Source organism: Gavialis gangeticus, unplaced genomic scaffold (assembly GCF_001723915.1).
Source record: "Gavialis gangeticus isolate Ggan-Ray unplaced genomic scaffold, GavGan_comp1, whole genome shotgun sequence".
In the NCBI taxonomy this organism is placed as follows: domain Eukaryota; kingdom Metazoa; phylum Chordata; order Crocodylia; family Gavialidae; genus Gavialis; species Gavialis gangeticus.
The window spans coordinates 102,098,205-102,116,845 of NW_017729022.1; the positions used below are offsets into that span (position 1 = coordinate 102,098,205).

The 18,641-nt window shown below is 45.1% G+C and overlaps 1 protein-coding gene across 1 annotated transcript in view; it reads right to left on the reverse strand.

Moving 5' to 3' along the window:
• Positions 1-18,641, reverse strand: part of EFCAB6 (EF-hand calcium binding domain 6) — a 271,537-nt gene that overhangs the window by 165,606 nt on the left and 87,290 nt on the right. Inside the window, 2 exon segments of the mRNA XM_019515844.1 lie at positions 7,720-7,840; positions 9,533-9,643. Coding sequence (XP_019371389.1) covers positions 7,720-7,840; positions 9,533-9,643 — 232 coding nt within the window.

The window sequence follows — 18,641 nt, forward strand, 5'->3', positions numbered from 1 at the left end:
CAGTCCCTGCTATCATGGAGGCACTGTCCCCACCGTCCCCCATCAGGGCCAGAGCAGGGGCAAGGGGCAAGGACAGTGGCACTGGCCTCACCCCCCCTCCCCAGCCCTGCTCCTTGGAGGCAGAGGGGGATGGAGAAGGTGGGAAATGGGCCTGAACCTAGTGAGGGGGAGGGGAAGCCAGGGGGGAACGGGCCTGGACAAGTGGGGTCCCACAGGGCTCAGTCCTCAGGCCCACACTGTTCAACATCTTCACCAGTGACTTGGACAAGGGGGTAAAAAGCACCCTGTTCAAATTTGCTGATGACACAAAATGTGGGGGGATGTGGGCATGCTAGAAGGGAGGCTACAATTGGACCTAGACAGGTTACAGGGGTGGGCGGATGAGAATAGGATGGGATTCAACACTGACAAGTGCAAGGTGATGCACCTGGGCAGGAAGAACCAGCAGCATACCTACAGGCTGGGGAACTCCCTTCTTGTCAGTACAAAGGCAGAGAAGGATCTTGGAATCATCATTGATACCAAGATGAACATGGGCCGGTAGTGTGGGGACACAGTCAGGAAGGCCAACCATACCTTGTCATGCATCCACAGATGCACTTGAGCATGTCCAAGGAGGTGATCCTCCCCCTCTATGCGACACTGGTCAGGCCGCAGTTGGAGTACTGCATCCAGTTCTATTTAGTACCCCTGCTCTCTATACATCATTTCACAGGGTGTGAAGAAGTGGGGTGTAGCCTACAAAAGCTCATGCCTCTCTGAATGAGTTAGTTTATAACACGCCACAGTGCCCTGCCTTCTGCCTAGACGATTTCTGTGATTTCTGCTTGGGGTTGAACTCATTTAAGTTGTTTTTCACAAGAAAATTTTAAACTGCTTTTCAACAGAAGTCAGTATCATTGTGATGATTTTAAAGACTAGAAACTGACTCTTAACAGACACCATAATTTCAGAGGTAGATAATTAGATGACAATGAGCTGCCAGTGCAAAATGCTTTGGACAAAGGAACTAAAAATTATTTTGGACTATGAAAGGAGAATTTTGATTAGGAACACGCAGGGTTCTATAATTGATAAGTAGGACAGGAAGGAACCTCATCTAATCTAAACCCCTGCCTGAGGCAGGATTATCCCTACCCAAACCATCCTGTACAAATCCATAATCTAAACTCTTTGTAAAACTGACATGAACTCTGCCACAACACAAGATATAACACCCTAACCTGCCACAGCTAAAGCAGGGGAACCACAGCACACAATGCCATCTCTATAAAAGATTGTTAATATATACTCAAAAGATCCCAAATAGAGGTCCACGTCCCCCGCTACAAAGGAAGGCAAAAACCCCCACAGTCCATAAAAGTGGTGACACATAAGGGATACATGGGGGTGCACATGAACCGCCTGAGAGTGCCAGTGCACTCCCTGTCAGGCCTCACTCCCTATTTAGGCGATGGGCAGGGGGACAGGCAGAAGCATCGGTGCTTCCCCTGCGAGCACTGGCCGAGGAGTGGGGCCACCAACAAAAGTGGCCACATTGCTTCTGGAATTGGCCGTGGGAGTTCTGGAAGTGGTGTGGCTGATTTTTGGTGACTGAGTTCAGCTGCGGGGGACCCCCACCCACGTCGCTGACTGGGGGCACCAGTCACGCATGGTCCATAGCAATCTGAACATGGGGTAAAATTTCTTCCTGACCCCAAATATAGTGATTGGTCTGACCCTGAGCAGAGAAACAAGACCCTTTAGCCAGGAACCTCTGGCTTTAGTCCCAGCAAGAGCATTGACACATCCCATTCAAAATCCCCATCCTTGGCCACAGCTAACACCCAATGCCCCTAAGAAAAATTTAAAAACACCCTGATATATGTAGGCAAAAGAGGGGAAAGGGACAATCAGCAAAGCCCGGAAGCATGGGAAATACCCATAATAGTACACAGGCACATATCATCCCCAACCAGTGGCTATTCAACCCCTTCCTGAACACCTCCAATGATGGAGAGTCCACAACTTCCCTAGACAGCCTATTCCATTGCCTCACAATTCTAACAGTGAAGAAGTTTTTCCTGACATCCAACCTAAACCTACTTTGCTGCAACATCCAGCCATTTGTCTACATCCTCCTTTCTGCAACAAGACAGAAACGGTGCTTTCGCTCTTCTTTATGGCAGCCCTTCAAGTATTTGAAGACTTCTGTTATGTCCTCTCTTAATCACCTTTTGTGCAAGCTGAACATGCCTATCTCCTTCAGTATCTCCTCATATGACTTGCTTTCCAACCCTTTTATCATCTTTGTTTCCTGCCTCTGGATCCTTTCTAACTTCTCCACATCCTTTTTAATATGTTGTAAGTTCAGCAACAACACTCTGGACACTCCTGTGTTGAACTACAGTTATTTATTATTATAATTCTCTGAAATCATATCCAGGGTGGATCTTAACAATGGCCCTGAGTATATGTATGCAGAACTTATACTTGCTCTGCCTCTGACTTGACCTAGTCCAGTTCTGTGCAGTGAGAGAAACCAAGAATGCCTCTGGCTCCTCATGGCAGAGAAAGTGGAGTCACCAGTGCTGCAAAACTGCGAAAAAGCAAACTCAACCATGCAGTGCTGAAAATGAGGGCTTTGGCCTTAAAGGGACAGTACAAGGAAAACACAACACCCCTTCCCCCTAGACATAATAGTCAGCCAACCATTTGGGAGGACTCTACTTCTGCTGTGGTCTTCCCATAGAACCAGACTCAGTGAGGGCTTCAGCAGATGATGGCCCTGTCAGCCTATCTGGAGACTCAACAGTGACGCTTCCTTCTGACGGTGATGGAAAAGGGTTTGCTTTGGTAGAAACAGGTAGGCACTTTCCCAGTGAATCCATGTCTGTCAGTGGTAGACTGTGCTTGGAGGTTGCTCTGGTGTAGGGTTATCAGCAGGGGAACATCCATGCAGCTGGTTCACATGGCATCTCCAAACTTGTCCATCATCAATCTGGACTGTATATGATATGGTTCCTATGGCGCTTAAAATTTTAGATTGAACCCACTGTGGGCCTGTCCCATAGTTCCAAGCAAACAGAGTCTCTTGTGGAATGAAAAAAAAGTAAGGTACGAGATGCCAATGCAGAGTCCAGCTCCTTTTCTTTCCTTAACTGCATGTCTCTCACAAGGTCTGGGTTAACACGGTCAAGGCATGTCTTGAGACAATGACCCATAAGAAGTTCTGATGGGCTGGACCCTGTTGTGGGGCAAGGAATTACATGCTGAGCAAACAGAAATATGGCCAGTCTGGTAAGCCAGTCTCCTACAACAATCCTTTTCAGTGCAACTTTTGTAGTCTGCACCGTTCACTCAGCTTGCCCATTGGCCTGTGGCCTACGAGGTTCAATGGTTACTGTGGGGGAGGAAGGGAGCAGGGGGTCCCTGGAACCCCACCACCCGGAAATAACCCATCCGGGTTACGCCCCCCGGCCCAAATTGCCCAGCCGGGCACCCTCACGCTCCACAGGTGCGGCCGGGGAAGAAGCCTCGAGGCAGTTCTGGTCCCTATTAAAGGGACGCCGGAGTCAGCTGGCAGGGGGAACCCGGAAGGCGGCGGCGGCGGCGACGACGAAGAGGGAGCCGTCGGGAGCACCCGTGCGTGGGGAGAGACAGCCGGCCGGTGCGGGAGGACCTTCTGGGGCCGGGGGAAACACCAAGGGGACCCGGGAGCTGAGGAGCAGCAGCCGCACCGCGGATACAGACGGCACGGAGAACGGCTCGGCTCAGGGAGAGCCGGTGAGACATATTCTTTTGAATAGAGGGGCACTCACAGCAAAGACAGCGAGATAGCCATGTCCGAGAGGGGCTCGGGGACTGTGCAAGCCCAGGACCAGATCTGGCGGTGAGTACAGCCTGAACCGGGGGAGGTAAACCCACGCCGGACAGGGAAAGACCGGAGAAGCCGGTAAAAGGGACAGATAACCTTTGGGCTCCGGGAATCCCTGGCCGGGAGCATTCAGTTGTTTTGTTTTCTCTTTGATTTCTGCCCCTCGGACGTGCCCTTGGTGACGAGAGGGACGCAGGCAGCCGAGAGACTTGGAGGTACAGGCGAGGGTGTAGGGGCGGCGGAGCCCTCGACAACGTGGGACCCCTGAGGGATTGGAGTCTCATTTGTGGACTGGTACGCCCCCGGATTTATATTACTGAACCAGTAGATTATCAAAGTCGTGGCAGGCGGTTCGGAGGAAACCAGCCCACAAACGAGCCGAGGGAGGAGGAACACCTCAGGGACGGTCCTTTACCAAGACAGGCGGAGGCATCAGCACGGAGGGAAGTGACCGGCACAGCGCTACCCTTGGACAGTAACATTTCAAATGAGGTTGCAGCTGGCAAAATCTTGGAACTCTGCTGAAGTGAATGTACTTTCATTATCAGAAACAATACTGTTGGGAACCCTATGGGTTGCAAACAGCTAATGGAGAGCTATTATAGTGGCAGCTGATGTAAGAGTTGAGACAGTAATCACTTCAAGCCATTTTGAGTATGAGTCAACAACAATTAAGAAGTTCTTACCTTGAAAAGGGTCAGCAAAATCAATGTGGATGCGTGACCAGGGTTCCTTTGTCATTTCCCAAAGGAATACTGGTGCCTTCAGTGGATTATGACAAGTTGCTTGACAAATGCTGCACTCCCTCACAACCCTTTCTATGTCATTGTCCATACCTGGCCACCATGCATAACTTCTAGCCAGCATTTTCATCCTCACAATGCCTGGGTGTGCTGTGTGCAGTGATGTCAGTATGATTTGGTGTCCTGCTTCTGGAATTATGACACAATTTCCCCACAAGAGGCAACACTTGTGGGCAGACCACTCCTGCTGACATGATGAAAATGGCCTGAATTCCTCAGCCAATTTGTCTGCAATCCAGCCCCTCCACACCCAGTTGAGGACATGGGCAAGAATAGGGTCTTTTACAATCATCCTTGCTATCAGATCAGCCTGAAGTGGGGCATGGATTCTAGCATGAGGACTTCCACTGGTGGAGGAGTAGCACAATCAGGTATTTGTAGTGATAGGCAGCTCAATGCATCAGCATTTGCAATCATTTTCCCAGGTTTGTACTCAAGTGTATAGTCATATGCATTTAGCATGACGCTCCAGCATTGCATGTGGGGAGACAAAATAGTTGTTTTGTCCATAGTAAAAATTCCAAAAAAGGGTTTGTGGTCTGTTTGGATTTTGAATTGCGGCCATAAACGTAATTGTTAAATTTTTAACTCCTGCAATGATTGCCAATGCTTCTTTATCAATCTATGTGTAGCTCCTCTTCGTTGAAGTCACTGTTCTTGAGTAAAAAGCAACAGGTGCATCTGTGCCATCAGGCAATGTGCTCCTGAGGACAGCACCAACACCAAACAGCAAAGCTTCACAAATAATGGACAGTGGCTTCTGCTCATCATAGTGAACAATGACAGAGTCTGATGTCAGCAATTTCCTGACGCCCTGGAAGGCTTCGTTGTGCTGGCAAGTCCACTTCCAGTGAGCTTCTTTATTCAATAAGCAATGAAGGGGCTCTGCTATGGTGGCTCTGTCCTTCAAGAAAATGTGATAAAAATTGGGAAGGCTTAAGAATGCTTGAAGATCCTGTATGCATTTTGGTATAGGGGCATCATGTATTGCTTTTACCTTGTCTTCAACTGGGTGAATGTCAGAAGTATCAATTTGATATCCCAGAAAGTTGATACTGGAAACTCCCAGTTGACATTACCCTCTTTTTACTCTGATATCTGCTTTACAGAATCTCTGTAAAACTTCTCTGAGTCTCTCAGTGAGTTTCTCTTTAGATGGTCCCATGATCAACACATTGAAGTATGGAACAACCCTGGGAGTTCCTGCTAGCATTTTCTCTATGAACTGCTGGAAAATTCCTGGTGTCACAGAAATTCCAAATTGGAGGCGCTTGACATGGAACACTCCCCAGTGTAATTACTGTTTGGTCCTCAGCAGCCTTGTCATCCACTATCAATTGCTAATAGGCTTGAGTGAGATCAAGTTTAGCAAAAACCTTCTTTCCTGCAAGAACTGGTTAATGGCAGGGTGTGAGTCCTGCTTAGGTGCTTTATTAACAGTGGACTTCTAATCCCCACAGATGCAAACACTACCATTAGGTTTTAAAACAAGAACAATTGGTGTGGCCCAGCTTGTATGTATGATTGGTTCGAGGACCCCTTGCATGATAAGCCAATCTAATTCTGCATCAATTTTCGGCCATAGTGTAAAAGGTACATTCTGAGCCTTCATAACGATACAGGCTATCACAGGATTCATTTGGAATGTCACAGGTGGACCTGAGTAAGTTCCTAATTCCTCGGAGAATACCTGAGGAAACTCCCATGTAAGGCTTTCAGGACTTTCTGTGCAGAACCTGTGTACGCCTTGAATACTGATTCCCAATGGTGAGAACCAATTTTTCCCCAAAAGACTTTTGCAGGAACATTTAGTGATAATGATGGGTAGTGATAATGATGGGTGTCTAACAGATCTATACTGGACATTAGGGCTGTGTGAAGCTTTGGTCCCTGATTTGATTTGACGGAGATTCAGCCCATTTCGGTGGCCAAACCTCTGAATCTGAATTGAATCAGAGGACCCTTTATTCTCTCTGATTCAAATCGGCACCCTTCAAATTGACTCAGAGAGATTCAGAAAGATTCGGAGATTTGGACATAGAGACAGCTTTAAATGTTTTTTCTACATATCTCTAGGTAGCAGGGGCTCATGAGTGCTGCAGTGCTGGGGTGCATGGAGTGTCCAACAGAAGCATGGGGGACTCCCCAGTGCGCTTAGCAGCAGACCTGGAAATGGACCTGAACTTCCAGTCCACTTCCGGGTCCACCATGAAGCATGCTGGGGGGGCCCCCATGCACTCTGGCTCAGTGACTGGTGCCTTCTGGGTCTGGGTGGGGGGCACCCAGGGTTCCCCTGAAGCAGACTTGCTCTGTCTTTGACTTGACCCAGTCCAGTCCTGTGGAGAGAGAGAAACCAAGAAAACCTCTGGCTCCTCATGGCAGAGAAAATGGAGTCCCCAGTGCTGTGAAACTGCCACAAAGCAAACTGAACCATGCAGTGCTGAACACGAGGGCTTTGGCCTTAAAGAGGCAGTATAAGGAAAACACAATAAGACATAACACTTTTTAATATGTGAATCCCAGAACTGCACACAGTACTCTAGTTGAGGCCTAACCAGTCCCAAATATAGAGGCACTATCACCTCCTATGTCTTGCACCTAATGCTTCTATTGATGCAGCCCAAAACTGCATTTGCCTTTTGTGTGACTGCATCACACTGCAGACTCATATTATTTCTGTCATTGACAAGGTTGTGACTGGCAATGAAACATCTCCCATTTTAGTGTTCACTATTCAAGAAGAATATTGACAATTTGGACATGTTTTAAAAGGGCCATAAGAGCAATTAATGAATTGGAAAATATGCCTCACAGAAAAACTCCAAGAGTTCCCTCTGTTTAGATTACCAAAAAGTGGGCTTAGGGGTACCCTGATCACCATCTCTAAGTACTTACATAGGAACACATCTTTGATAATGAACTCTTAAGTCTCACACTTAAAGGCATAAAAAGAACTTACAGCTGGAACTGAAGCCAAACACAGTCAGATTAGAAGAGGCAAATGTTTATAATAAGGACAATTAACCATTGGAACAATTTATTTTAAAGAAGGATTCTTACCGTATCCATCATAAGGAATGCCTGCTTCAGTGAAGAATATGCATCTTGGATGTGCCTGCACAACTTTAGAAAAACAGTATCACTTGAGAAAACTTCAGCTATTTTTCTCACTGGGTTTACTCTACAGCAAGAAAAAGAATGATCAACAGAACATTTTAATGGCTCAACCTCTTATGCCTTTGAGTAGAAGGAATACATAAACTCATTAAGGCATGGGTGGATGTAGAATTTCAAAAGGAGGATATAGTTGATGTGGCACAACATCACATATAACACAGCATATATCTTATTCAGTTAAAGAGAAACCAGAAACTTTACTAATATATTCAGGAGGTAGCCCTATATTATTCAGTTAGATCAAAGCATTGAAACATGCACTAATTTGCTAGATTATATATACAGTATTTTTTTTAAAAGCCCACAACAAACTAGGCAAAAAATAGTCAAAAGATTTTATGCCATTAGTCCTGTAGTCATTATAGTTAAACACCTGCGTCTTATTCAGATTCATAAAACAAAATCTAGACTTCTTGAGCATCTTCTAGTGCCTTTAATAATAATTCACTGTCAGTCATGTCTACACCTGAATTTATGGTTTTTAGCCAGAGCTAAGAAAGGTCTGCAGGGCTGTGAAATAGAAAAGAGACATTACCAGGAATGGCTAACAGACAGCAAAATTGCAGAAGAAAGGATAGTTTGAATAGTGGAACATCAAAATCATTAAAAAGGATAGAGAGTCATTAACACTTGTGGAGTGGAGAGAGATTAGTAAAAATCAGGTAGATGACAATGAGCCATGAAGTCAATTAGCCAGTGTTTAGCCCATGCATCCCAAACTTTTCCTCAGTGTGACCCCATTTATGACCCCATTTCCTCAGCATGGCCCCTCACTCCACACCCACAGCCCCTCACCTTGCCCCAGGTGTCCCAGGGCTGGGGTCCACAGCCCCCCCACCCACCCCCAGCAGCGCCTAAGCCCCAGCTGATACCCATGGGAGGCAGCAGCTGCTGCAGCTGGAGTGGAGCGCAGAGCCTGGCTTCCCCACCCTCCCTGGATAGAACTGCTGGAGTGGAGCCTATGTTGGGGAGGATGTGGGCTGCCCACTGCAGGCTTGGGACTTCCCACCCTGCTGCCCTTTTTCCCCCCCAGGGGCTCTGTGGCCCAGTGGGCAGGACCCAACATAGGAGGGAGGGAGTCCTGCACCGTGCCATGCTGCCATGGCTGCCAAGCTGAGGTACCCCCTGCTCACCCAGCAGCAACATGGGCACAACTCTGCGCCACTGCTGCTGCCATGCCTCACCTTGGCAGCCATGGTGGTGCGGCACTCCCTCCCACAATGGGTCCCAGCCGCTAGGCCACAGAGGCAACTCCTGGTCTGCCTTGGCTGAAGCTCCACACCCTGCTGTGGACACAGAAATCTCAGGGGGAATGTTTATTTCAACCCCATCTGAGGATGCTGCAACCCCATTTAGGGTTGTGACCCACAGTTTGGGAACCACTGCTTTTGCACTGCCTGAAATACTACTTCTCCTCCCAGGCAGTTGGTTTTAAATTTTGGTGGAGCAGGAATAAGTGGTGGGTTCAACTGAACCTCTGCACCCCCCTCAGATCCAGTCATGCATTAAAGCTAAGAGCTTACTTAGATGCAAAAACAGTTTATACATTTATATGGTAATGAGATTGTTCCTAAAAAAAGGTCATTTGAACTAAATTTAAGCAACAGCATTCAGTAAACATAGTTTTTCTATCCTCAGTATACATTTATACTGTAGTTTAATCAGCTCTCACACAAAAATGGAACCTCCGACTTACCTACGGTTTTTTCTTATAGGAATTGTCTGTCCATTTTCAGAAGTCACAGGATCCTGGAATTTCTCTAAAAATTGCTGCCAGGCATTTTTTCCTGTGGCTTTAAATTCAAATCTGGTCAAGGAAAAATAGAAAATGGTATTAAAAGTTCCTCTTTTATAAATACTCTTCTATGTTTCTCAAAATTATTCTTAAACTATAACAGAAATGTATACAATACTGAAATTTAGTGTGAACCTGCAGAATTTACAGTCTTACAAAAAAGTGAGTCAAATTTCTATGATAAATTATGGTCAAATTCTCTTCCCAGTATCATCAGTCTTAGAAGACCTAGACATTTTATTTATGGTTTCTTTAACCATCATGAGGGTTTAACAGCAGAGAAAATCCAGAGATGGGCAGAATTAAAATTCTGATCTGACCATTCTGGTTTAATCCAAGCCTGAAAAACTTCCAAAGTGTTGAAAATGTGAAAATGCTTTCAGAAGCCACTAAGAGCCAAGTCTGTCACCCATTCTTAGGTTAAGTGAAACCTTAGGCTGTGTGTAGACAAAACAAGGGGCATGTGTGTACGACACTTTAAAGTGGATTAAAACATTTTGCACTGCTTTAGTGGTGTTGATTTTTGCACATGTCGGCAGTGTATTGCACAGTAGTTCCAGCTTCTGTAGCAAATTCGGCAGTGTAATGCACCTTGAATGACTTGGGGCACAGCAAACTAAAAATCCTCCATGAAGCAAAGCACCGGGCTCTGTGCAACTCAAGGGCTCTGCAGGAAGCCTGTGCAAGCAGCCTGGCAGGAGCCCAGGAAAGCAGGCTCCACCCAAGAAAAAAAAATGTGGCAATCTTTTTTTTTTTCCCCCTGGAGCCTGCCTGCCTGACCCAGTGCTTCCCTCCACAGCTGCAGAGCCAGGTGCCAGGTACTTAAAGGTGGGTGCTACCTGGGGTCTGCCGCTGCTGCTATGGAGGAAACCACCAGTCCCTCCCTGCAGCCCAAGGACCGCTCCTCCCACTGGCATCTCACCCTCCCCTCCCTGCCGCCAGAGAGTCAGGTAAGTGCACGGGTGTGTGCACAACACGGGAGTTTACCTGGCCCTAAATTGAAACCGTGTTTTTAAAAATCCACCACTTCAATTTAGTTGCCCCATTTCATCTACACACACCCTTATTTCATTAGTAGCCCCTGTGAACTCAGTAAGGGCCTGACTTGTGCCTCAGGTATAAGCATAGCTTCCTTTTAATTTCAGTAGTGCAAGAGTTGCCCTAAGTGTAGGAAAAAAGAAAAGCTTTAAGTTAGATATCCTACATAGACTAGTCTGTCATTAACCGAAATGTAGTGATTTGCTGCTTCTTAAAATGGTGATATATCCTGTGTAGAACATGGGTCATCAAGAATAAAAATAACAAAATAAAATAAGATGTAATTAGAACTATGTTTAGTGCAAAGATTTTATAAGTCCCACAAAAAAATCTTCCATTGCCAAAACTCTGCAGCAGTTTATTGAGCTTATCCAATGAAATAACAAGACACAAGAATTACCTCATCAGAATAATCAAAACATGCTGATCAAAACCAGCACACACTTCCTAGCAAGTTGAGAAGCTGCCTTTTCCAAATTATTCTGCTTATGGGTGCCATATACATACAACAATTCAGTGGTCCAAGGGAAAGTTTATTCAAAAGGCAGGGAGGAAATAGTTTGATAAACAATTGTCTGAAACAATCATCAGATATGAAAAAACAGACGATTTTTAAAATGAAAGCCCAGACAACAACTGCTATTTTGAACCCCCAGTTGAGATGTCTTCTGTCTCAAATTTCTGTGATTCTACTAAATCTCCCAAAACTATGCTGTAGAGAGTAATTCTGCATTGGAAATAAGTCAATGCCTGGTCCATGTAATATCCCCTGAGATTCACACACAATGAAGACCTCTCCATGTATATTCCTCCCTGCTCCTTTCCTCAACACTGTGTTTACTCAAACCTTACAAAGACCAATTGTCTTTTGGGAGATGGGAAGAACCTTGAAGGAGCAGAGTCAGAGCACCTGCAGCAGCATGGAAGTTCAGGATTATTATTATATATGTGTACTACCATAACTCTTTAAGAGACCAGGAACTTTGATGGCTACCTTCTTGAGGCACAGTGGAAAACTCCAATCCCAGTTGGATCTGATAGAATCATTGTCAATTAATTGTGAACAAGGTGCAAATGTTCTTCCAGTTCTGTGTTCATGTGTTCCTCTCATTAGGATCATTGCCTACAGAACCTCTTGCCAGGTTCTACCATAGGAGGGAATAAACAGGATCCTGAGAAGTAACCACTATCACAGACTCCTATCCACTTCCATGAGAGCAGCATACTTGTCAGGGATTGGTCCTGACTAGTTAAAAGGATTTGTCATCTCTCTTTAATGGGAAAAATTCTGAAATAGCTTGCTTAGACAAAGGATAAATCACTGAAATCTCTAGAGGTAAGTCTGAGTGAAGCCTTCAGTATTTGATACTATTATAATATGGCCATACCATGGCTACTTGCTCCACTGCAGGAGCTGGGTCTGGATGTGGGCCACAAGGCTAAGGGAGTTTGTCACCCTGCTGTAGGCCATAGTTTATTAAATTAATTTTAAAAAAATTCTCATCTATACAGTTTTTTAAAACACCCCTTTAATTATGCCCTCTAGTAATTGCCTAGAAAAGAAATTTTGTAAGAAGGAAGAACTTGATTGATGAGTGTTGTAAAAGGATGAGTATCTGGTAAAGCCATGTGGTTTATGGTCTATTAGTGATCTGTTACAAAATTCTATATATTTAAGAATGTTTAAGCACCATTGCCTTAGCATCTGGAATCCCTACAAATCACAGAAATCAAACACTAAACTCACAATAAAGAATAGCTTAAAAACATCCAGAGCTCTTCAATGAGTTTTTTGCCTCTGTATTCTTGAACTCTGATCTAAACAAATCTCCCAAATGCATTACTGACAGAAGCCAAAGAAACAACAGCCCACCAACTGTCAGCACTGACCTAGTAAAGAGACACTTGGAGGGGCTGGATGTGTTTAAATCAGCGGGACTGGATGAGCTCCACCCAAGGGTGCTGAAAGAATTAGCCAGTGTTATAGCAGAGCCACTGGCACAATTGTTTGAGCACTTGTGGTGTTCAGGTGAGGTCCCTGAGGACTGGAAAAGGGCCAATGTGGTTCCTATTTTAAAGAAGAGGAGGAAGGAGGATCCAAGTAACTATAGGTCAGTTAGCCTCACCTCTACCCTTGGGAAAACCTTTGAAAAAATTATGAAGGATCACATTTGTAGGAGTCCAGTGGGTAATATAATGCTGAAGGGCAACCAGCATGGGTTCATAGCAGGTAGATCCTGCCTGACCAACCTTGTTTCTTTCTATGACCAGGTCACTAAAAGCTTAGATGCAGGTGTTGAGGTAGCTGTCATCTACTTGGACTTGAAGAAGGCCTTTGACATAGTATCCCATCGTATTCTTATAAACAAACTGAACGACTGTGCCATAGACGGTTACACAATCATGAGTGGCAAATTGCCTTAAGGGTCATACCCAGAGAGTGGTGGTGGATGGGTTGGTATTGACCTGGAAAGATGTGGGCAGTGGGGTTCCCTAAGGTTCGGTCTTTGAGCTGGTGCTGTTCAATATCTTCATCAGCAATCTGGATGTGGGCGTGGAAAACACTCTGTTCAAGTTCGCAGATGACACCAATCTATGGGGCAAAGCAAACATACTGATGGGAAGAAACTGAATCTAAGTGAACCTGGACAGATTAGAGAAGTGGGCAGAGAAGAACAGGATGCAGTTCAACAAGGAAAAGTGCAAGGTGCTGCACCAAGGGAGAGGGAATCACCAGCACAACTATAGGTTGTGCTGGTGACTCTCAGCAGCACAGTGGCAGAAAGAGTCATTGTAAACTTCAAGATGAATATGAATCATCAATGTGATGAAGCAATTAGCAGAGCTAACCACACTTTGTCATGCATTAGTAGGTGCATCACGAACAGGTCCAGGGAGGTGATGTTGCCCCTCTGTGCAGCACTGGTCAGGCTGCAGCTAGAGTACTGCTTCCAGTTCTGGGTGCCACAATTCAAGAAGGATGCGGACAACCTTGAGAGGGTCCAGAGGAGGGCCACTCATATGGTTAGAGGCCTGCAGGGAAGGCCTAATAAGGAAAGGCTGAGAGACTCGGACCTTTTCAGCCTCCGCAAAAGAAGGCTGAGGGAAGATCTTGTGGCAGTATATAGATTCACTGCAGGGGGCCTTGGAATAACCAGACACAGGAGCCACAAGCTGATGGAGAATAGGTTTAGGTTGGACATCGGAAAGAAATTCTGAATGGATGGGCTTCCAAGGGAGGTGGTGCTCTCCCCTACCTTGGGGGTCTTCAAGAGGTGACTGGACAGGCACCTGGCTGGGGTCACATGACCCCAGCACTTTTTCCTGCCACTGGCAGGGGGTCGGACTTGATGATCCTTTGAGGTCCCTTCCAATCCTAGCATCTGTGAATCTAGCATCTATGAATCCCCGCTGCCAGGAAACATCTGAAGCTAAACTGCCCCCATATTATCAAACTGATACTAAGTTCACTGAAAGCCTGACCAAGTAAGAATGATGATTTACATCATACCCTGAATGAAAGCCACCAAATGGGGGTCTAGTAATCTACCAGAGAAACAAGTTTCATAACAGAGAGCACTCCATTGGGAAAACCCCAAGTGGTCATGGAAAGTTTGCTGCTTGAAATAAATAATAAGAGCATCCTCCTCTCAGACTTTTTAATTTGTCAAGGGGGACAACAAATGGCAAATATACAAAATGAACACAGGACACAAAAATACTAGCCACACAGGAAAGCTGAACTACAATGGGTTTCATTCCTTCTACATAAATAATTCTTCCTACAACCAGGGGTTCATGAAGTTTTATGTCTGATATAAAGAATTTTCAAAAGTAAAAGTGATGGGACACAGAATTTCTGTGGAAAGTAGGCAATTTGGGACTAAACCGAGGAACATTTTTAAATGAAGTGCACGTGAGTGATCTGCTGACAATATATTTATCCCAGCTGCAATTGGGATGTAAATGTGAGAAATGTGTTCTTAAATAATCTAGTCTTGTGCAATGGGAAGATGAAATCTTAGCAGATGTCCATGAACTTTAATAGGCCCAGCATTTCATCCCATGGGTTCATGAGATGCAGATATCTAGCACAACTATAAAATGCTGTCATCTGTCATTTTTACAGGCAGTTCCATGCCCTATGTAAATGACTCAATATTTAACTGTGATCTTAAACATCTTTAAATCATACCAAAAATGGATCAATTACTGTTATCTTCATCACAGGTGACAATGAATTGAATATATCTGTCTCTTCATTATTAGAGCAACATAACTTTGTTGTTATTCTATTCATGCTTGTGAGCTCTGGGGCCTTACATGTTGCACGGCCTGTTGGGTGCGCAGCCCTGCCCTCCAACTCATCTGCCATGACTTTGATGTTAAACAATCAAGAGAGGGGGTTCAGTGGAGATCTTCCTGGGAGAGCCTCTCAACAAACAGCAGTACTCACGATTGTTTGTTGCAATGTTCCATGGGGCTCTGCCTTCCCTACACCCCATCCACTTCCCAACTGGATATTTGCTCGTAGAATGGGGATATCTGCCCTGCGGGGGTTGCCCACAGTTTGCTTTAGGTGGGGTCCCACGTCGGCATGGACACAGATGGCTCTCCTCCCTCCGGCCTAGAAGCACGGCCCGCCTTCTCTAGGCTTCTTGATTTCACCTTTTTTTCTTTTTGGGTTTTTTTTTTTCAGAAGAAATACTCCCCTGAGGAGGAGAGGGCTATGGAGCTGCCTCCTTGATCCCAGCCTCCTCCAGGGGGCTCAAATGCCTCCTCTGCTCTGCTCCCTACAGGGAGCTTAAATGCTTCCCTTAGGTTGCCTTCAGCAGGGAGCTGGAGGGCTTCCCCTGCTCTGCCTCCTGCAGGGGGCTCAGAAGTTTCCCTGAATGGCCTGTGGGAGCCGCAGAGGCTGTGCCACTCCTCTTCCATGCTGGAGCCTCAGCACATCTAGCGAACTGCCCACCAGCGCTCTCTCTTCCCGGCTCACCCCCCACCCTGGTTCTGGCGGGGCTTTTAAACTTTCCCACGGCGGCCGGTATGGCCCCCGCAATTGGTCCAGCTGTTCCCCACTTGGGAAACAGCTGATTAAACAGCCGGCGTAACACCAGTGTAATGCTGGCTTGCGCGGCTGCGGCTGTGGCTGTGGTCCCAGCTCCTGGTCTGGCTGCCCGGCAGGGGGTAAGTCACCCCTGCCAGGTGTCTGTTTCCAGGGTTTGGGTCCCACGGGGGTTACCCTCTCCCCAGCGGAAGCCTGTGGTGGTGCCTCACTGCCACAATGCTCATGCATCTTTTGAATTACATTATCTGAGAAATATGATCTGAAGGATATGGTATACGTAGTCTTGAACATTTCTGCTTATAGCATCATTAAAGTGACACTATATTTTTCCAATGCCAAGAGAAGGCTCTAATGGAAAAAATACATGTAGAAATCTTTCCATTATGTGACTTCATTTAAGAGCAAAATTTACTTTAAGATTTAAACTAGCAAATTACATGAATTGAAAAAACTGTGATAGCAATTTTTTGACAAATAGTTGATCGTTGTTATCTCACACTGTGAATGACTAGAAGCAAATCAGATTTATCTGTTAAATGCACAAAGCAATATGGTTATTGCAGATGATATTCTCATACAGCACCTGCTGCTATAAAATGTGTATCTGCAGTGAGGTCTTTGCAGTTAACTAATGCATAAAAAAAAATCCAGATTTTTTTCATGGATGATCCTTATTTTATAAACACATGAGTTTATATATATAAACTATAAATTATAGAATCTTTGTATATTTTTGTTCCTGCATTACACAAAACCTGTTTGCTTTGTACCACTGCTTAACACTGAAGTAATATCTGTTTATATTAAGTTAGAGATTTAATGCAAGTGTTACATTTTCTCTTTTCTTTCTTTGATTAGCTATTTGACTTCAGTACTGTTTCTGTGAGCACAAAGGATCTTCTGGCTCCCTGCTTTTTGAAACTTTTGGTCTCAGTGCAACCAGGGGTCCCAACTAAAACAAAATATCACAACAGTGCCAATTTCTATACCATCTTAGCTTTAAACATAGCCTGCTCCCTTTGAACTTGAACTAGCTCCAAAGACTTAAGATTTTTGGAAAATGTACTTTAATCCAAGTCAGACCTTTAAGATCAGACTGGTTCCTAGATCATTTTAAACTCCAAGCTCATAACTGGACTACCTGAGTTCTGACCATAATGCTGCAATGAGGTCTGGCTCACCTTAATTAGTACATGGGTTTGAGACTAGGTATGGTCTTGATTTCCTTATCCTCAAACAATTTCAGGTTTATTTTTTGCAAAGACAGCTCTCAAATACAAAAAGTTTGATCGGGATTTAAATTAAATTGAAATGCCCAGATGTATCACCACACCTGCCATCTACCCAGGTTTATCATATTCAACTAATGATTAACACAATGTAGCTAAAACAAAACATGCTATTATGTTTCTTTGAATGTGATTGAACTTCATGAACTCATTTTTGTTAAAGAGGACTGCCTTTAAAAAGCACTGTCTTGAGGATTCACATAGGAAAGGTGTTGTCTTGGTGCCAATACCCATCAAGCTGCTCTCCCAATAAATCCATGTCTTCCCATATTTTTGGAGTACAGCAAATAGCAAATTAATTTTACATTTTTAAAAAGCAAGATTCAAATGCTTTTTTGTCAAGATGTAGCCAAGCTGAAATGAAACCTTTGGAGGCATCAGCACCTATATCTTATTCCTAGTTAACATATGTAATTGCCAAGTATGTCAAAATATCTCTTGCTGTGGATTGTGGGCAGCAGTCTTTACTCTGAGGGTAGATGTTGCTAAAGCAGGCTAAGATTCACAAGCAAATTTTACGTTTTTCAGGAGAGAGGTAATCTTCAACTTTATTCTTGCATAACATACAGTGGTTCATGTTTAACAAAGAAATAAGTAATAGAAGTAAGAAAAGTAATTAGCAAAAATGTTCATACTTAAAAGTTATTTGGATAACTCCCAAATATTGAAATCTGAAAGCTTGACTATGAATATTCCTAGGAGTAAGTGTTAGGAGTTATTTTTCTACAAAGTCTATGATGATGGTGATGAATATTTGTATCCAGTAACATCCCTTTAAAATGTCACTATTGATTTGAATGGAAGCTACTCACACTCCCTGTAGGAAATTAAATATAAAACTACCAACCGGGGAGGAAAGGTGGGGGTGCGGCACTCTACATTAAGGAGGAATACACATCCTCATCAAGTAGCACAGGGGCACACTGAAGTGCTCTGGGTTAGAATACAAGGCAGTCAAAGGGAAAGGGACTTAATGGTGGGGGCCTACTACAGACCACCCAACCAAGTGGAAGAGCTAGACCAGGAATTGGTCAAAAGACGTGGTCATCATGGGTGACCTGAACTTTCCAGACATCTACTGGGAAAAGCAGTCAGCCAGGTCTGACTGCTCATGAAGGTTCCTAGCCAAAATGCAAGACCTCCATCTAACCCAAGAGGTGCACAGCCCCACCAAGGGAGACGCCTTGTTGGACCTGGTGCTGGCCACGGGCGACGACCTGGTGAGGGGGCTGCGGGTGCTCGACCACCTGGGCGACAGTGATCATCACCTGCTGGAATTCACCATCCAGCGCACGGTGGCAAAGGCCTGCAGCACGGCAGAAGCCCTAGATTTCAGGAGGGCGGACTTCAATGAACTAAGAAGAATAGTTGGGGAGGCACTGAGGTCCCAGAAGAGAGGGGACACCTGACACGGCTTTACAAGCACTCGTGGTGCTCTGGTGTGGTGCCAGAGGACTGGAAGAGGGCCATTGTGGTTCCCATCTTCAAAAAAAGGAGGAAGGAGGACCCAGGAAACTATAGACCAGTTAGTCTTACCTCGATCCTGGGTAAGCTATTTGAGAGAATTATTCTGGCACATGTCCACGAGGGGCCAGTGGGGGAGGTTATACTTAGGGGC